This window comes from Mugil cephalus, chromosome 19 (genome assembly GCF_022458985.1).
Source record: "Mugil cephalus isolate CIBA_MC_2020 chromosome 19, CIBA_Mcephalus_1.1, whole genome shotgun sequence".
Lineage (NCBI taxonomy): Eukaryota > Metazoa > Chordata > Actinopteri > Mugiliformes > Mugilidae > Mugil > Mugil cephalus.
The window spans coordinates 19,341,910-19,363,700 of record NC_061788.1 but is presented as its reverse complement, the minus strand read 5'-3'; the positions used below and the strand labels follow the sequence as shown (position 1 = coordinate 19,363,700).

The 21,791-nt window shown below is 42.9% G+C and overlaps 3 protein-coding genes across 3 annotated transcripts in view; 1 reads left to right on the top strand and 2 right to left on the bottom strand.

Moving 5' to 3' along the window:
* Positions 1-5,362, bottom strand: part of npr2 (natriuretic peptide receptor 2) — a 58,285-nt gene extending 52,923 nt beyond the window's left edge. The window contains exon 1 of the mRNA XM_047569772.1: positions 4,375-5,362. Coding sequence (XP_047425728.1) covers positions 4,375-5,161 — 787 coding nt within the window. The 5' untranslated portion in view covers positions 5,162-5,362. The remainder of the gene's footprint in view (positions 1-4,374) is intronic.
* Positions 5,363-9,781: 4,419 nt separating this feature from the next.
* On the bottom strand, positions 9,782-17,151 carry alad (aminolevulinate dehydratase). Its single transcript, XM_047569926.1, has 12 exons — positions 17,009-17,151; positions 16,125-16,243; positions 15,860-15,910; positions 15,332-15,428; positions 13,692-13,827; positions 13,523-13,606; positions 13,181-13,269; positions 11,982-12,037; positions 11,806-11,893; positions 11,624-11,710; positions 11,325-11,454; positions 9,782-10,306 (listed from the first exon to the last, which is right to left on the bottom strand). Exons 2-12 carry the CDS (start codon positions 16,241-16,243, stop codon positions 10,248-10,250), a joined length of 996 nt encoding a protein of 331 aa, XP_047425882.1. The 5' UTR covers positions 17,009-17,151; the 3' UTR covers positions 9,782-10,247.
* A 424-nt stretch (positions 17,152-17,575) lies between these two features.
* Positions 17,576-21,369, top strand: tmem203 (transmembrane protein 203). The gene is made up of 2 exons (XM_047569927.1): positions 17,576-18,150; positions 19,682-21,369. Exon 2 carries the CDS (start codon positions 19,865-19,867, stop codon positions 20,279-20,281), a length of 417 nt encoding a protein of 138 aa, XP_047425883.1. The 5' UTR covers positions 17,576-18,150; positions 19,682-19,864; the 3' UTR covers positions 20,282-21,369.
* The last annotated feature ends 422 nt before the right edge of the window (positions 21,370-21,791 follow it).

The window sequence follows — 21,791 nt, the reverse complement described above, 5'->3', positions numbered from 1 at the left end:
GAGGTAAATTGAATGTTACATTAAATATGGACTATTTTATTGATCGACAGCAGTTCCATAGAGAAGTGGGGCACAGTGCAAATACCAACAGATGCAGTGGACAAAATCTATATTGTTTATGGTTGTTTGGGTGGAGCAACCCTTTAATTAACATGCTCCAAATTCATTCCATTGTAGCTGAAGCGACTTCATTGTCTAAGGAGCCGCAAAATCTTTGAGCCCCTGTTGGCCCACTGCTACCAGCTACCGCGGCGGTTCACTGTGGCATAACATTAAAGTTCTAATAAAAAGATGGATTCAGCATTTTTATTTCGCTCTATTTTAATGCATTATTTATAATACATTTAATACATTATTTTCTCCTCTGTGCGAAAATTGAGAGAATTATTGATCAAAATGAAGTGCAAAGTTTTTGTTCAGTGGGACTGTTTCCACCAGACAGAGTCACAGTGAGAAGGGAGACACTCAATTCGACTGACGTCATTTTTAACAAAGGCCTTAATTGCTGTTAACTGTTAATCATTTGAAGTTATTTTGCTGCCAATATCTTCAGGCACGATAGTGAACTCTAAACAGCTCACTTTTCCAACAGCAACCATTTTCAACCCAGCTGCACTACGGTGACGTGAATAGCTACCATGTTTTTACTCTTCTGTCCATCACCACATGAAGACCACACAAACTAACTGATCGGCCCAGCAGATCTTTGCCGGAGCATAATAAGTTCAAAGCGGTTCAAAGTGATTCCTGCCAGTAAGGAAGATGATCTTGCCTTGGGGCTTGCATATTTGCAGGTCTGAAAAATCCTAAAAAGCATTTAATTCAGTTTACAAGAAAAGCAACTTTAGAAGGTATGAAAGTTAGTCTAGCAGTGATTTTGTTTCACGTGTTGTCCATTGTGGGGCCTCAGGAGATGTTACGCCTATAAACTAAAAGAGGAAACTAGTTTGATAGATTGTGTACACAGGGGGCCGCTCATTCCTTTTTAGTTGCTTTTCAGTCAGAATCAGGATCTGAGTTCTCTTTATTGCTTCATTTGTCCTCACATATGAGGAATTTGTTATGTGTGTGTTAGTCGCATTTAGCCTTGGAGTGCTGGTTAGAGAAGCAGCTTTGGGAACGTAAAGGTCATAAGTTAGCTTCCCCCCGTGTTCACGGTTGAGGTGACCTAACCCCTAAACTGGTCCCCAGGTGCCTCACAGGTGGAAGCTTATTGAACTGAGTGAATAAACTGATGGGCTAAATGCAGACAAAGACTTGCCCCTTGAGGGATCACTAGAGGAAAAATTATTATCAGAATCGTTCTAAAAGAACATCAGTCATTATAAAACTTGCTAATCCTTTGTCTGCTGCTGTGACAGGTCCTAGTCAGATTCATTTGGCTAATTATATATCTCAGTTAATGCACCGACAGAAATGTGATTCTAAGACATATTGTCCCTGTTGTTCCATCCTCGCAACTGAGACTGAACTATATTCTAAGTCCTATGAAAAATGAATGAAAAAGGTGAAAAGTGATTATCATCGACTACCTTGTGACGATACAGTGTTCTGCTGGGAAACTTTTGGACCTGGCACTCATGTGGATTCACAAGGTGTTGACCTGGCCTCCAAATTCACTAGATTCCAAACTGATCAAGCATGTGTGGGATGATCCACAGAGGCCCCTCCCCTCAACCCATAGGACCCAAAGACACCCACTAACAATGTTGTGTTACCAGACACCTCACCTCACCCTCAGAAGGTCCATGTCCATTCTCTGATGAGCCACAGCTGTCTTGGATGCACAAGGGAGATCTGCACAATAAGGTCATGCCTGATTGGTGTGAATCTGTTTGAAGTGCTCAAAGAAAGAAATAGCTGATATGATTTTTTTAATGACGCAAACTTGATTGTGAAATGGGGTGGAGGACCGAGAGACAATGTCACCACTTGTGGGAAACTTAAGTCATTCTGCTCGGTGGCTTCCCACATCTGCATTTTCCAGGTATTACAAAGAGGAATTTGTGGAATTAGAGGTAGCGGAGGGAGGGGCGTTCAACTCCCCCAACAACACGCAACGACTTGGTCAGCTGTCAAAGCTCCAATGATGTGTGGCTTCACATTAAAAGTCTCGTTTTTCCTTTCTTACCTCAGCTTGGCCTCTTGCTGTTTCAAACCAACCTGTAATCAGGTGACTAAACGGAGCTGGTAGCCCGGAGGATATCTGCTGGTATAAAAGCGAGCCGAGCCAGGACAAGCCCTGACAAAACCATTAGCTTCCATGACCTCCAGCTCACTGCAGCAGCCCCATATTTCATCTGGGAAGGGAGGAGGGGTGCGAGTGCACCTTTCACCTCTTATCCTTGTTGCTGTGCCGCTCTTTAATTACCTTTCGCGTCGCATTTATTCTATTATTTGTTGATGCCGTTACTGTAACAACAGATTAAGATGTTTAAATCTGGGTTTGTTTTGCTATGCCAGAAACCATAATGCTGCCAGATTTACTGGTCGGGAAGCAGATTTTGCGAGAAAGGTTGAGCTGGTTCAAACAAGGATTCCCTTCAAACGTTTCCCAGGAATATAGGGAGAGAAATATTTTGCAACACACCCATGCAGTGTCGCTCCGTATCAGCTATGCATTTCTGAAGAGATACAATAATATCTTTAGGCTGACATGACTGTGACATTTCTTCAAATTCAAACATTACATAAGGAAATATAGCGTTAATCCCCACTATTACGTTTACCTGGTGGTTGTAGTTAATGTTGAATTAACAAAACAAATATCTCTTATCATCTGTTACCAGGGTTTCTGAGAATTAGTCTCAAACAGAACAACATGTTCTCAACAAACTCAAGCCTTCGATTGTCGAGTTGTAAAAGTGTTCTGTTCAAATTTGCCTTTCAGAAACCTTTACATTTCTGTTTTGCACAGATTAAACACATGCGAATTAATAAGACAGGCTAGCCGTTTCCCTCTGCTGCCATTCTTTATGCTAAGCTAGGGCTAACCATGTCTTGATTACGTCTCACGGACATGGGTCTCTATTGATCTTCACGTTGAACTGTTTCTAACTTCTGATCATTACAAAAAACAACCTGAGGTTTTGAAATCACGTCATGTACTTGTCTAAGGATTGATCTGTTGTTTTTTTTTATAGGCTAATTATCACTGGCAAAGCCACTGGTGAGACGAGACCAGGACACAGCTTGATTCAGCAAGCTTAAAACAAAGATTGCATCTCGCACAACGAAAACAAAACTGCATGCAACACCCTCGCAGCTGTGCACAAGCCACCATCCAGACACTCAGTCACACAATTAAATTTTCACAAGAGCAACAATGATTAAGCGTGCCCCGTAATATTTCCACTTAATTAAAGTTAAGGGCAGAAAAGAGACGAGTGATTTAAGAGCCTCTCCCTGCCGCCTGAGTCCTCCTTCATCAACAAAAGCGGCTGTCATTATAATTTGTTAATACCAACATGACAGTTTTGCAACTTAATAAAAATAGTTAATAGTCTGAGGCTGGGAAATCGACTTATTCCACGCTCCTCCGGAATAGCCTGATGTTTTTTACTTAATGTGGAAATCTGCAGACTGTGACTAAATATTCGTCGTAAATCCATCAAAGGCAACAATAGATGTCTTGTGCAATCAGTTAAATGAAGCCTAACGTGTTTGGCATGTGTAGGATACCCACAATTTGTGGATTTTAAGAGAGCATGGCCGCACAGCATAAATGTATACAACCGATTGGGTAGATTGTACACAGCCTCCTTTGTTTTTCCATTACACAGTGACACATGCAGAGCCTATTTTGCCTCCATTGGCACAACTTCTCTCCCTCTCTTTAAAAACGCAGGTGGTGGTCCTCCACAGGCAATAAAGCATGAGCAGCAGCAGACTGCTCACAGCCTAAACATTCCTCTGTAATAAATACGGAATAAACAGGCTTCCCCGGCACATACACCAGTCCACCTCTGATTGCATCTGCTTGGGGATAAAACAAAAAATCTATGAAAGTGGAATCTCCAAATCCAGGATATTGTTAGACCCTTGAAAGCAATGCCCCAAATTGTATTTATTTCCCACTGCACTAAACTGTTTCCCTTGCAGATCATCTCGTTGGTGGGAATTTCTTCCACAGCCCTCTGACAGTATCTCTATCCTACCCAGCTGGTGGTCTGCTTTACCTCGAGATAAGATCAAACGCTCAAAAGACAAGCTGCAAAACGCGCTCAAGCAGGAAACTTAAACATATCGATAAGATGTTCATTCTGAAGGTTATGAGTGGTTGTTTTTTGTTTTACCATCAAATGATGAATATGCGTAACGGTAATATTTCAGGTCCTAAACAGCTCATTTTAGAAGTTTAAATCGTGAACTTACTTCGTCCTCGGTCCTTCATAAAATTAATCAGATCCTTGAAGTACTTGTGGTCGTCCTCGTATGGCTGGGCCTCTACTGTGATGTTCATCTCCTCCTTCAGGTTCAGGAAAATGCCCTCAGAGAGGAAGTAGTGCGGCCGGTCGTCCTGCCGCAGGTCGTGGAAGATCACCACGGCCCGGGACGTCCAGTTGAAGTGCGAGTGCAGGACGTTGGCAAAGTCCCCCAGCTTTGTGGTGGACGGCCCGCTGCGCACTATGGTCCGGTACTCGTCCCGCTTGTCGAACCCATACGCGGGTCCCCCTGCCGTGACCAGGGGCAGTTTCCAGTGGGATGCGAAACGTCCCACGGAGGCGAGCGGGTACACGCACCCGGGTCCGAAGAAAGCGTCTGGGCGGATGTAAATCTTTGCGTCCACGGCCACGACCTGCGCGCGGCTCTCGGCGCAGGAGCCGACTGCGGGGTCCTCGGTGCTGTAGTTGAGGATGTTGATGGAGCGGCCGAGCAGCAGCTTGTGTTTGCCGTGCAGGTCCTCGTGCGCCATGAGGAGGGCAGGGAAGACGCGCGGCAGAGCCCACGGGTACTTGAGGTGGTTATCCGGGAGCATCACCGCCACGGTTATGTTGCCTCTGCAGCCGGGGACGAGGAAACAGGAGAGAGCCGCGAGCAGGCAGCATCCCAGCGCGCTTCTGCATCCCATTTCTCGACCCGGAGAGCGCAGCGCGGCCACGGGGAGCGCACCGTTTGGAGAGGAGACACGGGCGGCACTTGCACCCTGACACCAAACCATGAGTATCCGTTCCCCCAACTCTATGTCTCCTTGCTTCTCTCTTTCTCAAAAGTCACGCAGAGTCGGCAGCGGCATTATCCTGTCGTGCCAGTCCGGCTGTGCCATGCGCCTCTGCCGCGTAAGTCCACGCTAAACGAACTTCTAGTACTTCCCAAAGCGAGTTCTCCAGCGCAGCGCGGTCCTAGCCCTGTCAGTCTCTCGCAGAGTGATAACATACATCAGGATGACTGGAACTTAAATCAGAGCAGCTCACTCCTCGGCCCCTACACGTCACACACTGCAAAAAGTGCATGCTCCCGACACCCTCCATAAATCACAGCCTCTGTTCCACATGATGAACTTTCTTCGGCTGACGCGTAAAACGTTTTCAAGAGATTAATTCGGTTTCAGGTCACATTTATTTGAATTTTCTGCGTCACTGCGCCCTCTTACATAACAAAGCGGACATTGACTGACATTTTTGTGCCTAACAAAAAAAAAAACTGTGAAGCTAAATAAAGTGCGTCAGAATCAAGAGGACTGGACCTAGGCGTGGTACCAAGTGATTTATGCTGCATTGAATCAGAATGTAAAGCAAATCCAGGTACGTCAAGGTACACGTTAAACTATTTGAAAGCCTACTTTTTGCAGTGTGTGGAGAAAGAGCCTTTAAATAAACAGAGGTGAGTCGCCCCCTGTCTACCACATCACACATTACAGTGTGCAGTTGAGCATGTGGAAGTCCATAATTAGCCTACCGAGCAACTATTGTCCATACACGTGCATTTTTTGAGGATTAATTGCGTTTTTCTTAACTTTTTTTTTGGCTGTCTGGTTTGATTCATTCATTTGATAGATGTGCACATAGAGGTATATCAGTCAAAGGGAGTGAAACATTCGTTTGCTAATGGCTCAAGCATCTTTTTTTTTATGTATATACCTTCAAAGTTTTTATCACAGCCTGAGTTGTTATTGTCATTGAGTTGTTCTACCTGTGCTGCTGAAATTGAGTTCTGCCATTTTGACTGTATAAGCAGAAGAATATACACTTACTTGCCACTTAATAAGACACACAACTGAAAGCGAATGCATTAAATCTTCGTGAAGGCTGACATTTGTCTAAAGTAACAGAGAGCTGTTGATTCACTTCGTTTCTATTTTGGAGTCTGTGGTTCGTAGCACTATTATATTACTATTATAGCACTAGAACTGTACTGTGTTGTACTGGCACATGACTTACAATGTTTCCGACACTGTTTCAGCAGAAACTGAACCCTCGAATGACCATGAAGAGGGGTTTAGTGCATCACTGCTAAATTTAAATTTATTCATTTTCACAAGTGTGCCTAATGTTTTGGCAACAGACATAACATAACTCAAGATTATTATTTATTTTGTAATTCTGTAACCGAAGCAGCTCCCTGTGGAATTCTAACATCAGCACCCGCCACATTGCCGTTATCATGTTTTGCAATGTCCACACAACAGCACATACAACTGAGGCTGCTAAGTTAGCAGGTATCTGGCTAATATCATGCTGTTCAAACGGTGGACTCTAGACCTTATGGATGGACACATTCCATGGCCGTCCCTTCAATAGTCGTCATGACATTTTACTAAAGCTCACAGAAATCATGTGGAGCTAGAGGAAAGGTCAGGGGATCAGTAAAGCAGCCAGCTTCATCCTCTTATGGGAAATTAAAGTTCATAATACTTCTCAGAACTCCATCCAGTAGTTGAAAGACTTTGATCTGCACCAACGTGTTAGACGGACTCACAGCATCGCCTCTCCAACTCCTTCCCAGAAGCCATGCTGCTGGCACATTTTTATATATATTTTTATATTTAAGTGTCTCTAAGTGGCAGTTTCCAACTAGGACATTACAAGTAGTGTGTTCTCTCACCTATTGCTTGTGTTTCAGGTGTTTTTCCTCCCTCATGACTCTGGTCCTTGTTTGTGCGCGTGTCTCTGGGTGGGGCAATCCAATTAACTCTGCAACCAGAAAAAGCATGAACAGGAGAAAAACAATTTCAGATAAAATCTGCCCATGAAGCAAACGATAGGGCTGACAGGTTTGTCAGTTTAGGTAGAAATCATGAAGGGAGCCTCTCATAGAAAGTTAAGAAATAGATTTTTGTCCTCGCGCGACCTCTTATAACCTATGACTCCTGCTTTTCCAGGACCGTGAGGCAACTAGCTGGTTCAGCCTGCTCTCCACCTACCTACACCTCGACCCGCCCGCTACAGCCAACCAGTGCCAAGAGGCCACCTCAGTCTAACCACCGTGACCCGGCATGATTGAAATAAATATCGCTTTTCACAACTAAACCTCTGAATCCGTGTTCTTTTTCACCCTGACACTCAAGATAAACCAAGAAGCAATACACCCTTTAAAAACTACATGTGGCAAACAAAAATCCTCACTGTCCACAATGATATACAGTAGATATTACTTAGTACACCGATCAGCCACAACATTAAAACCACTGACAGGAGAACTAAATAACACTGATCATCTTGTAACAATTCAGTGTTCTGCTGGGAACCTTTGGACTTTGAACATTTGTGTGGATGTTACTTAGACATGTAGCACCCACCTAGACCAGACCAGACACCCCCACCCCATAGCAATGACACTCCTTGATGGCAGCTGCCATCCCCTGACACAGACCCACACACAAAGACAGTTTAGAAATTACTCAAAAAACATGAAGAACAGCACGAGGTGTTGACCTGGCCTCCAGATTCACTAGATCCCAAACTGATCGAGTGTCTATGGGATGATCCAGAGAGATGATCCACCCTCCCCTCAACCCATAGGACCCCCCACTAACAACATCCTGTTACCAGACACCACAGGACACCCTCAGTAGACCCATGTCCATTCTCTGATGAGTCACAACTGTTTTGGAGGCACAAGGGAAACCTACACAATATTAATAAGGTAGTCATAATGTTGTGGCTGGTCGGTGTACATTCCCCATACCAGTTGCGTGGTATCACAGGTCAAAAGGTTTACAAATCAACGCTAAGCTAGATCTTATCATTTTTATGTTATCTTTGGTTTTCCTCCATTGTCAGTTTTTAGAGTGAGCTCTGCCGTAGTGCTGAGAGTTGAACCGTCATCTCTTTTCCACCCTGCCGCCACTTCATCATCGAAATTGACAGTAACCTAATGGCCTTTTCCACTCAGCTGAAAGGCTGCACTCAACCATTCGGTAAAAAGATCTGAAATTATGTTTGTAAGGAGACCTTAAGAGTATGGGGTTACATGTGCCTGCACGCTGCAGTGTTCTTTGTTCTTTCCCTCCCGTCCAGCTGTTTTCACCTCCACCCTCACTGATCGCTAATCTTCGGTAAGACATCCGTGAGTTCATGAGTCATTTGTGAGTTTTGCTGCTTTTCTACAATGACTCAAGTGTTGAGGACTTGCAAAACATCAGCTCTGCAAAAACATCTATGTTGGCGCTCATTTAGTTCTGCAGTGACTAATCAAGTTGAAGTACAATAGAATTATTTCAGAGTGACCGTTTGAAGTATACAGAAGCTGATTGATGATATTGAAACTATTTTTTTTTTTTGTTTTTTTTGTGGTTATTTTTAGGTAGAAGGTCTTACGAAGATCTCCGCGGTGGAATAAACTGTCTCTCTGCAGACAGACTGCAGGCTCCGGATGCAGTTACATATCTTATACAGCCACTTCTCTGCTAGCATTAGTCAAAAAACAAAAAAAAAACAGTTCAGAGAATTACACAAAACCGACTGAGAATAAAGCACGGCTCAAGGCTCTTTTTACTGTATTCAGTTAGTATGCAATAAATACAGTCTCTGATGAGTTATTCAGATGTGTCAGTTCCAGAAGATGAAAGTTTGAATTTTGAAGCATAAGACTGAGGCTTTGAATCGTCAGTTTTTAGTCTCGATATCCGACAGTAAACAAGAGCAAATGGTAATTATGTGTAGTGAAAGATAAATCAGAAGAAGACTGTGATTTCTACAAATCTTAAAGAACTAGCAGCACAATGTGATGGAGATTTTGTAGCCGATCTAGTCCTGCGCTGTGCTCTGTGACTATGTGAGGAGTTTCTTTTGGAGGTTTAAGGTGAAGGATGGGGCTGTTTTTATTCATCTCTGGGTTAGTGTACACACACGCACTCGACTGTCAATCTTTCATTGTTGCTAAGTGAAGTGGTGAGAGACCTGAGAGAGTGGTGACAGGCCGATCATAAAGGAAGACAGGGTGGAAAGATGTAGTTTAAAAAAAAGGCAAACGTGGGTGTGCAAAAGTATGAAGGAAAGCATCACCAAGTGTGCAGCTCTGCCCTCTGGTGGTCACAGGCAGCTCCTACGCTTCTCTTCACCGTTTGAGACTTGATCAAGACTTTTACTTTTATTCTGTAAGAACTACAGCTTTAAGTATTTGAATACGAAATAGAGAAATTGTACAGAAATTGTACAGGTAATGTACAGTATCTGGGGGCAATAAAAGAGCAGATATGTACTCCACAAATCCCAGCACAAATTTGATTTTTGCTCGTCAAATTTATTCCCATTCACTGTAAGATGTGCAAAAAGGTTATGCTACACGGTGTAAAAAGACCCATAAATCCTCAATGAAAAAAACATGCATCACATTCTTATACATCCGAATCAATGTCTTTATTTCCTCTGGTCAATTAGAGGCTGTTGAAGGATGACCTCAGACAGCTATCATATACATTAGACATAAACATTCGATAATCACCTCACATGAAGACAGGTCACTGACTTGATTCAATGCTGATCTCAGTGACAATCTGCCAGAGCTAGAAAACCCCCGACACAATCCTCTTTACGTTCTCTAAGCTCAGTTCAAATTAGCCTTTCAAATAGTTTAAACTGAACTTTAACTTGGATGCAGGAATCACTGCTGCAAATCAGCCTGACCCTCAGATAAACACGTCAAGGCTGCCATTTGACTTGTTAGCGTAGAGCAACTGAAAGAAGGACTATGAATAAAGAGATGCGAAGTTAGTTCTATTTCTCTCGGTTAATATCAGGACTGTTCTGAAGGAGTCTCTCTGTTGGTCAGCTCCCGTCCGTCCTCAGGCCTCAGGCGTTCATTCGTTACTCCTTCAGCCAGGTGAGCAGCTGAGGTGCGTAGTAGGTGATGATGATGTCAGCGCCTACGCAACGGAGCAGGCAAAAACCGTTAGACGCTAATCAGACTCTAGATGGGCAAATAATGAAGTCACATTGGTGTGTCTGCAGATATTTGTCTATTGGAAGTTTATCTGCAGAAAGAGCAGCTAGCTTCAATGTGCTTGATAAATCTTAAAATGCAGAACCCTTGAGTCAGATGAGTTTGGTGAGGAAGAGCTCACATTCTGTTTCTAGTCCTCTGTGGTGAATATGGGCTATGCCAGCTGCTCTCTGGAGGTTACTATCACCTGGGAAAGTCTCACAAGATCTAAACACCTTCAAGGCCTTTTTTTTCCTGTTCACATTCACAACGCCTACAGGGATGCTGAAACGTAAGTAAGTAAGCAACCACCAGCTTGGCGGTTGGTATAGCAACCACCAAGTTTTGTGTGACATATGACAACGTCCTATATTGGCTTGATAAAGCACAGACCTTGCGTTGGTCCATTTCTCCATGTCTTGTTATTTTAAGGCTCAAGCTATGTTGCTGTTGTTGAATTAATTTACATCTGTACCATTCACGCCTACATCATTAAAGGTCCCTCTTGTGCTTGGAAAGTACCTATCGTTAAAAAAGGAGCTTAAAAACATGAATTTCTAAGAATTACAGTTTGTTCTTTTTTTGACCGTAAAACTGTTGAAGTACTTCCCCCTATGTTTCCTTTCAGAGTTGACATTAATATGATTCAGTGGCTACACTCCAGGGGTCCTGTTCCTACTAACCACCTTCTAACTGCCAAATTGTATTCCTTCAGTGTCAAATTATGTCCACGCTGACACACTAAAATCCTTCTGGGTCGCACCCAAATAAGCTGACGTAGACGTTTCGTCCCCTCATCCGACTAGCCTCTTCCGTTCCCCACTGTCCCTGGTCATGCAACCCAACTGCCAGGCGACATAAAGCGACTGTGCCTCTTTAACTGGATCCTTAAAAAAGCTAAACGTTCCCCAGACACGTTCAGTGTTTACGGCCTGGCCGTAAACCCCGTCCTCCCCTCTCACCTGCCCTGCGGAAGGCGGTCATGGCCTCCATCACAGCGGCCCGCAGGTCGAAGGCTCCGGCCTGCGCTCCGTGCCACATCATGGCAAACTCCCCCGACACGTTGTACACCGCCAGGGGGTGAGTGGGAAACTGAAGGGAGGAAACAAAGGTGATACACAACAATATACAGACATTCAGAAAAAGCTTTCTGCTCTTATCACTTGTGCCCCGCTGCGATGATCAAGTTTCCCCAAAATGCTCAGCTGCAGTACTGGTCTCCGCTGACCTCGGATTTAAGTGAACTAATTCAGTTACACACCTTGTCCTTAACTTCCCTCACGATGTCCAGGTACGGCAGACCGGGTTTCACCATCAGCATGTCCGCTCCTTCTCTCACATCTCGCTCCTGCAGCGAAGACGAGCGAAAAGCCGGATTTAAACAACGCCCGCCGCTGTCGACGCCTGTGACTTAGGTGTGCACACACACACAAACCAACTCACCACGGCTCGAATGGCGAGCCCCCGCGCTCCAGGGGGCAGCTGATAGCAGCGTCTGTCCCCGAACGCAGGCTTCGACTGCGCGGCATCCCTGAATATAAACACAGCGTGGGGACAGAGCTTATAGTCACCTCAAAATTAAGCTGCCTGTCCGTTAACATCTGATCCCAGCTGCTTACCTGAAGGGGCCGTAATAACAAGAGGCAAACTTTGCGCTGTAGCTCAGCACTGAAGCCTGGAGGGGAACACAGGAAATCAGAAGCACCATGTTATATCGAATATAATATAAAAAGAAACAATAAACTGATCCTAGTAATGAGTGAGTAATGTGTGTATACAAGCTTTAACTTTTCTCCAAAACTATTAAAAATTAAAGTTATAGTCAAGTTTCGTTAAAGTGGGTTGTATATAGCTACTTATCCATAGACACTGCGTCACCTGCAGTAGATGGTGGTCTATAGATGGGCTGGAGTCGCCCCGTTACAAGCTGATTATGCTCCAGCAAAGGTATGCCTGGACTAATCAAATTGTTGGAGCAGGTTTTATGAGGTCATAATAGTAACAGTGCTGTCGTCATAAACGTCATCTGAGCTCTGTTGAGCTGGTTTCAGTAGAGATGATACACTAGCACTGAAGTCCAGCATCGACGTGCTGCAGACAGGGTCATTAGAAAAACGTTTTATTGCTGTAGTCCATTGGACACTGCATCTGTGATTTTTAATGTTGTTCTGTATTTATTCCCTTTAAACAAGCAAATGAATGAACAAATATGTGCAGTTGTGTTTTTTACCCCGCGGACAAACAGACGTTCTATGCTCTCCACCAGACTCCCTTGACAAAAGCGGTCATTTTAGCCCAAAAATGATGTTGTGCTGTGTTGTGATGTTGTGCTGTGTATTTTGAATGACAATAAAATAATCTATCTATTATCTAAAACGCACACAGGTGGACAAGTTACTTCCTTGCAGTGGAAGGTATAATAACCGTTTTTGTCTGTGGAGTCTGGCAGGGCTTAAACAGCGCAACAAAACGTCTCTAGTTCCGTGACAGAAAAGACTGTCTGTGATACATTCTACAATAATAATAACTTCTAAAAATAGTATTAGGCAAATACAATACATTTAGTACTGTATTCACCGTAAACAGCCCGTAGCAGTTTATTGTTTGACTTCAGTGCTAGTGCTTCTTTGTTTCTTCAAACTTGGATCACGCTGCAGTTCACACAGAGTGCTAGTCCAATAAAATGGACCGTCCCTTTAAGGAGCCACACTGACACACCACATGTTCAGCTCTCAAGGGATTGTTCACAACAATAACACTGTCTGAGTGTATTGTTTGCACACATTAAGACACGTGTCTTTGTTTTATAGAGACATACCTTGTTCCCCAAACCATTAGATATCAGAGCTTGTTTTATGGCGCTGACTCTTCCGTCCATCATGTCAGAAGGAGCGATGATGTGACAACCTACATGTGACCAACACGACACTTTACTGTCTATATCTGGGGGGCAACTGACATTAATACTAATGATTAAATAATTAATTCTAATAACAATTAGAATTTCAGTCAATCATTGGAAGAATTAAATGCATTCACATCAAATATTTATCAGCTTTAGCATCGAAAAGAAAGTAGCCCCACAATCAGTGAATAAATTCCTGTTTATCTCAACTCTAAAATAGAAACTATCTTGACAGAAGGAAAAAACAGGACTCACCGGCCCGAGCGTAGGCCAGTGCTACTTCTGCCAAGCGCAGGCAGCTGGCATCATTGTTCAGAGTGCCGTCGTCATTTAGGATACCTACAGACAAGGAAAACAGCAGTAAAGCCATGGGCCCAGAACAGCGCAGAGAGGAGGTGTGTTAATGTTACATGGGATCACTGACCACAGTGTCCGTGTGACGTGTAGGGACACAAGCAGACGTCACAAGCCACAAGCAGCTCCGGAAACAGGGATCTGATTTTCTTAACTGCCAGGACAGCTGGCGTGTCGTCTGTGTCGGCACCCGAACCCCTGTCATCCTGAAGAGAGAAGAAATCAGTGTGTTCATGTTTGCTGCCACTCAGAAATCTATGGGCGTTAACTTGCTGCTGTAGTATTAAGTGAATTCCATCATGATAACACTGGGCTCTGTGTGTGTTCCAGCTCCAGCTAAGTCTTCCCCATCTATTGCAAAAACTCTCTTATATAACTCTGCACAACTCAGTAACATACTGGGTTGATTGCAAAATGACCAAGGCTGGTGGTGTTTGTTTTCTGTACAAAGAATGATGACATAGCAACTCAGTAACATTACAAAGTGCATTACAACTACGTGCAAACAAACAGTGACGGTGACATGTTATAAATAGACAACCTTACTACAGTCAAATAGACATACGCACATAGAGTCACATCCATGTAAGTGTAGTGGCAGGCCTTGTGTTAACAGTTCAAAGTTCCGATAGCTGTGGGGAAAATCTGTTTTTGAAAAGGGTGCATTTGGTGGCCTGTGATCTGAGAGGAGGTGTCAGAAGAGATGGTCAGCCGGGTGGAAGATGTCAGAGATATCAGAGATTAACTGTGATAAATGGATTGGATTGATGGGAGGGCAGGGCTGGCGATTTTGGAGGCTTTATTTTCAATCCGTTGTAGTCTTTTCCTTGAATGGTTGTCCGTGTTTCCGTACCAGCCTGTGTCAGATGAGGTGATGGACCAGGAGGTGTCTGTTAACTCTGAACTTTTTTAAATGTAGTCTTTGATGTCCTTTTTTGATGACGTGTTCTGTGTTGGTGTGCCATTTGTTGTTGGCAATGAGGCCAATTATTGTTGTGTCATCTGCATACTTGAACCTTGTGGGGCACCTATGTTGATGAACTGGGGGTTGGACATATTGGCACCAATTTTTTACCATTCGTTTCCTGTTCAGCAGAAAGTGGAGGATCCAGTTGCACAAGGATGGGGGAGTGTTCATGGTTCTCAATTTATTATTCAGTTTGAGTGGGTGAATGGTGTTGAAGGCTGCACTGAAGTCAATAAACAGGGTGCGTACGTAAAGTGGTGTAGAGTGTAGTGGAGTGATAGACTGATGCTGTCTTCACGGCTACTGAAGTAAGTGTAACAGGTCTAAAATTATTCAGACAGCTCGCCTTGGGAGATTTGGTCATGGAGATGATGGTGGAAGAGGTGCTGTGAGTTTAAGTTACAGGGAAAGAACTGAAAAGGAGCCCATTCACTGATTTACTGCCAGGGAAATGTAGCGATGATGACAAGACCACAACCATATTTTCATATACTTATACATATTTCCTTGGATACTATTGGACTCTGGACTCACCATGTGCAATAACCCATATTTATAACCACATTACTGATATTGTGCAATAACTCATGTTCATGCAATAATGTCGGTGTAATAATTTCCCACTAGGAAGGTCCCACAGATAGGGAATGTAGTCATCCAACCTACCGCTCCTTTGTTGTGACTAGTTGCATTCCAATGGGGTTGTAGTTATAAACCTTTTTGGCTCTATTAGTTTTACATACCTTCGCTACTTTTGCCGGGACACCAAAGATCAACACACATTTCAAGCCATTCTCCACAAGCGGCCGCAGCATTCCCTCCACTTTGTTCACTCCATATCTATAGATGGGAATATCGCAACACAAAAAGGTTGTTTTGGGGAACTTTATTACACAACAAACCGTTATTATGGAAATTCCACATCAAAAAAAGCATTTCAGTTTCATTAAGAAGCACACAAAATGTGAACACTTGTTTGCTTTTCTTTTGTGATGCATAAAGGTCTAACGGATTCTCTTCTTATCTTAGTGCAGATCCAGTGTTTGGCTCTGGTTCCACCCTGCCTGACTCCCTTTATCTGGAGACAACACCCTCAGGCTGTTCCCAACTGCAAGGCGACACTATGCGTCACGTGATCTTCGTTATAAGGAACACCTTAATCCACCCCTTTAACTATACTTCGTTCAAACTATAAGAAACTACGTTCACTATGTGAAGATTTAAATCTGATAGCAATTATGGTTCAATTTGGAAATGCTTTGGGCTCTTACCTTGCCTGTCCTGGCAAGCTGCCGATGGGCTCCACTGCATCTGGACTGTCTCTGTAGCAAAGAGTGACACAGAGCAAGATTGGGACCAATCCTGATTTAGCTTTTTATATTGCACTGAACTCCACTTCTAGAAGCAAAAACATAGTCCAATGATTTCAACGGAAGCCATAGCTGTAGTTGATCCTGTAGTAGACATGTTTATTTACCCTGTCATATGCTTTGAATTTGGACACGCTGGTATGAATCACAAATATATTATACTTACGTGATGAAGATTGGGTAAATTAGATTGTCGGGTCTTAGATCGGCAGCACAGGTCTGCCAGGATCGGAGTGTCGGGTGGAAATAGCCACTGTGGATGATTGACTGCGCTGGTGTCTGCATCTTTACCAAGAGACAGAGCAGCCATCAGCGACAAAACACAGACAGTAACACAGGGAAAAGCTCAAGGGCTTGTTCACGTTCACATTCCTGCGCTTCGGCTCAGTCACTGATAAAAATGACCAAGCATGCGTGGGGATGCCTCCCCAACCAGCAGCTCGGCTCCAGCTCACTGCAGAGTCAACGTTTCTTCTATTGAATAAGAACGTAGCTACACTAATGGGCTTTTAAAAATCAGATTGTGGAGTTATGGTCTTTATGATGCCTTTCCAATGGCAATGGTTCATTCTTTAAAAGTTTAATAATTGTATTGGATACATGTTAATTAAAGAAATAAAGAAGGGAATACAGAAAAACACTGGATTCTGCACTTACACAACGTTGTGATAACAGGATCTATTATGATCTGCCTCGCTAACATTATATGATCCTAAAAGTACAATTACCAGAAACTTGTGACCTTGTAGATAAACAAAAGTGGCAGCAGCAAATGCCAAACTGACACTTTAGGGTGACGTTACGTTTCAATTACACGGTGTTGCCTTTTAATTCAACGCGCATAAGTCTTGTGTCATTCAACCAGAACAGAATTTTTTTAAAAACACATTGCTATTACATGATGTGATTTTATATCCTTAACTGAGGAAATGTCTTTATTCTAAACAGGCACTGAACGCGGACTGTGGTACTCACACCTAGCAGAAAAAAACTAACAGAGGTGAGTTATAACGCATAAATATTACATTTTGTTAAAGTCCCCGTACATACCTTGAAAGACGGGAGCTGTCTGCACCACTTCCCCACACTTCTGCTGTTTCTTCTTCGGCGGTTTCGTTGATGTTGCGATACTACTGCCCCCTACAGACAAGTGGTGTGCGGTACCGCAAGGTTTGGTATCGATTTGATACCACGTAAAGATGTTGATACTTTTTAATGCATCAATCAGAATCGATCTAAATCTGAATTAATTTTCGGATTATTAATCAGGTAAATCCAGTTAATGAGTAAATAGAAAATACTTAAACACAGGAAAAAAGACAGAAAAATATCACTTGAGAACAAATGAAAACTAATTATTTTCAGGTAGTGTTTACAAACTACGACTAGGAACTATAATTACAAAACAAAACTACACCCTTCATTGCACTTCTTTCTTTCTTTCTTTCTTTCTTTTGTCAAATTATATAAATAAATAAATAAATAAATAAAACCAATATTTCTTCAAGTAGCATGTGGTTTAGTAAATACACGACAATAAACCTCCTCTCTACGTTTCTGTAGCTCGGCGTTTTCTTTACCATGATTATTCATATGCTTATACAAGTTTGTTGTGGTACCAGTGCATCTTACTGTCTTTTTATAAATCGTACAACTTGCTGTGGTTTCATTTTCGGCCTGGAAATATACTGGCCTGCTCTACTCTGACAGCAGTAGCATTTAGACATACACAGACAGGTCGCGTCTTTAATGAAACCGCTACAGTAGTGCAAGATGGAAACAAAAGAGAAAGTATCGATGTCTTTACGTTGGTATTGATCAATATCGTTACCAACGTTGGTATCGATGTCATCGATATTTCGATCGATGCTCTCACCACTACTACAGACTGAACTCCTCCTTCCATTGCAGTTAATTCATTGCTGTAGTTTATATCTACAGCACAGAAACGCGTCCGATGCGCATTGCGTGTGCAATTACTGATACAAAAAGATTTTTAAAAAATTAAGTGAACACAAAAATTTCACAGCTAGTCTCGCCGGCCACCGTACAATTGAGTGAGTCTTCTCGCGAGTTTTCGTAGTCGCGAGAACTTATTTGCCGTGAAGCTAACAGTTTCTTGTTAGCGTTGTTGTGTTGTGACAGATTCGTAGCCACCTAGATGGACGCGACGACGCCCGTCTGTTTCTAAGGTAAAGCAAAGTGTACTCGGAGTAAAATATATCTTGTACGCGGGTAGACGTGCGTTCTCTTCAGAAGTACGGGCTTTTTATGACCCCCGGCTGTCTGTGGCTAGCACACAGGGATCAGATCTTCTGTATCATCGACAGGGTTTTTAGCTCGACGTGACATGAAACGTTAATATTACATCGGTGACGTATCAAATTTAATTTGCCAGTAGTAGATGGGACAGGGCTGAAGGCAGTGAGGCTAAATAACGAACTGGCAACCCAACAAAGTGAGAAAGATAGCTGCATTAGCCAGCATTTAATGAAATGTTATTTGGGCCGTGTTCAGTGCTAACTGTGTGTGGTACAGTTTGTGTCTGTCTGTCTGTTTTAGTCAATACAGTCTATACTACAAAAAAGTCTCTACCTGGATTTAACTAAGCATATAGATACGAGCCTCCTATTGGATAACTACTGCATGAACGATTATCTTTCAGCTGGCAACAAGTGATTTAATCCCAACTGATGCAATGAGACACATCCCGTGGTCGTGGGAAAGATGTGTGAGAAGGGTCTAATTACTGGCATGCATCAATCAGAGAAAACATTTAAGGAGATTGGAGCAGAAACTACTAAAATTGGGTTAAGAACTGTCCGACGCATTAATAACAACTGGAAGGATTGTGGGTTGATTGATGGTGATCACTTAAACGTTTGGTGAAATTGAATCAAAGAAAAACGACAGCAGAACTCAAGGCGATGCGCAATAGTGAACGTAAGAACAGTTCCACATATTTAGCGTAAAGGAAACTCAAGGGGTTGGAACTGAACAGCTGTGTAGCCATAAAACCACTAATCAGTGAGTCTAGCTGGGGAAAAAGGCTTCAGTTTGCTAAGGAGCATAAAGATTGGCCTCTGGAGCAATGGAAGACGGTGGTGATGTGGTTTGATGAGTCCAAATTTGTACTGTTCCAGAGTGGTGGGGCATCAGGGTAAGAAGAGAAGCAGAATAAGTGATGCACCCATCATGTGCCTACTGTACAAGTCTGGGGGCAGGGCGATGATCTGGGCTTGCTGCAGTTGGTCAGGTCTGTGTTCAGCAACATTATGCCCGTGGAGTGAGATCAGCTGACTACCCGAATGAACCGAATGACCCGGTTATTCCATCAATGTTTTTTTTCCCCCTCCATGATGGCACGGACATATTCCAAGATTTCATCAGGCTCAAATTGTGAAAGAGTGGTTCAGGGAGCATGAGACATCATTTTCATACATGGATTGGCCACCACAGAGTCTGGTCCCCTCAAAGGCTTTGTGCAGTGGTCAGACTCTCCCATCATCCATAAGATGATGGAGAAAATTTGATGTAACTCTTGTGACATTGCAGAAGTTCATTGAAACAATGACACAGTGAATGCGTGATGTAATCAAAGCTAAAGACGGTCCAAAAAACTGTTGCTCCGTGTGATTTTCTTTCTTGCCATGCAGTGTACATCAAAATGTTACGTTGCAAATTGCTTTTGCTTTTCCACTGACATCCTTTTATCATCCTCAGGGTTGGTTTGAAGATGTAGCCAACAGTCGGTGATCTCTACAGTGTCTAAACACGCCTGCACCTGGATAAACGGTGACCCTCTGCCACGCAGACCCTGGAGGTCTTTGACCCCTAACCAGGGGTGCTTGACTCAGCCGTCCTCAGTCAGCCGGTTACTGGTTGAAGACCCTGCTGTCCTCTACCATGCTGTTCTCCCTGAGAGAACTGGTCCAGTGGTTGGGCTTTGCTACTTTTGAACTCTTCCTCCACCTGTTAGCATTGCTGGTCTTTAGCATGCTGGTGGCTCTGCGAGCTGACATACCTACCCTCAAACTGAGCTGGTGGCTGGTGTTCGTCCCGCTGTTTGCTGCGGACGGCCTCAGCACCTACTTTACGACCATAGTGTCCATCAGGCTTTACCAAGAGAATGATAAGCGCCTCGCTGTGCTGCGTCTCCTCTGGGTGCTGACGGTGCTCAGCTTGAAGCTGGTGTGTGAGGTTCTGCTGTGCCAGAAGCTGGCTGAGCAGGAGCAAGCCCGGGAGCTCTGGTTCGGCCTCATCGTGTCGCCGCTGTTCATCCTCCTGCAGCTGCTGATGATACGAGCCTGCCGCGTCAACTGAGGGGAGGCAGTTAGTCGCTTTCACATCACTGAAACACAAGAGCAGAGTAGTCGCCATCTGCCGTTAAGAGATTTAAAGCATAAAAGTGGTGTTGTTTTTCTTTCGGCTCATTCCCACATAATTAAACACACAAAAAAGCTTTTCGTGTTCCAAGTCACACCAAAATCCAATTTCTTTCTCAGAGCAACAAAATAAATCCTAGCTTCACTTGTTATGTTTCAGTATTTCAAAATAAGAAGCAATATTTTGTGTATTCAGTACCATTTAATGAATTGTCTGAATTTATTCTGAGCTCATTTTCTATCAGGATAAATCATGACTTTATGTTGTTACGTCACCTTTTGGATGACAAGGAGTGGCTGAAAACGTCAGTTGTGTATTTGGAACATAGTAGTGCCTATTTGTGCAATCAGTGGTGGATAATGAGCCATGAGAACAAAAAACAAACAAAAAAATGCTAGATTTGTGTTTTAATGCGCTTGTGCACATGGTAATGGAAATGAAATAAACTGGTGAAAGACGCTGATGTCCTCGACAACAACACACAGGGAGCTCAATGAGTTGCTGGTATCGTGTTGCATTTTTCTCCACCAGAGGAAGACACTGTTTGCCAGCAAAAATTCAGTTAGGTTTATTTTACTGTGTCACACTTTGTTGCCTGTGGCTGGGAGTGTTGCTTTTACAGTGTCCCCTTCAAACTACCAAGCTTGTCTACTCATTCTGTGAGAACCGCCTACGGTGGAAGAAGGTGGTTCTGTCAACTCACAGTCTTGCTCTGATGTAGAAGAACTGAATGTGAGTCTCACATGCAGTGGAATGTGTCAGAAATTGCTTGTTTATTTTCACTTTTTGTATTTTTATCAGTTTTTGCTCCAGCATTGTGTCTGTACTGCATGTATTTAAGTCCTCCTTTTAAAGTAATTCCTGATGTAATATTTTGCGTAATTTGTATTTTTTTCTTTATTTCAGGGGAGGGGAGATACAAAATCTTATTTATTATATTGTGTTTTTTGTTGCCATTGCACATTTATTATCATCTGTGTATATATGTAAATAAAATGGACATGTAACAAATGGCAAATAGCTGTCTTATAAATAATTCAGATCTGAATTCTCCATAGCCACAAGGAGGCGCTGTTTGTCGTGCGTACGTGTGTTATTCCTTAAGAACACACTCAACATACATGTTTTTTTGTTTGTTTTTGTTTTGTTTTTTTAAGCACATACATGAATTCTGAACTTTCTACCATAAGCATGTCTACCACTATTATTTTTATTTTAATTAATCAGTGGATATCCGTTTACAGACTAAAACAAGTCCCATACACAGATTGCAGTCAAATATTGCATTCCTGTTATATTTAAGTGAATCATTAAGTATTAAACAAGTGGAGGGGATTGTTTTGTCTTTAAAGAGTAAAACGTTAAATGTCTGAAATATTTACATTAAACGTAATTAGCAACCAGAGATGTATCTGTGATATATCAGTATTCGTGTGATATAATCAGA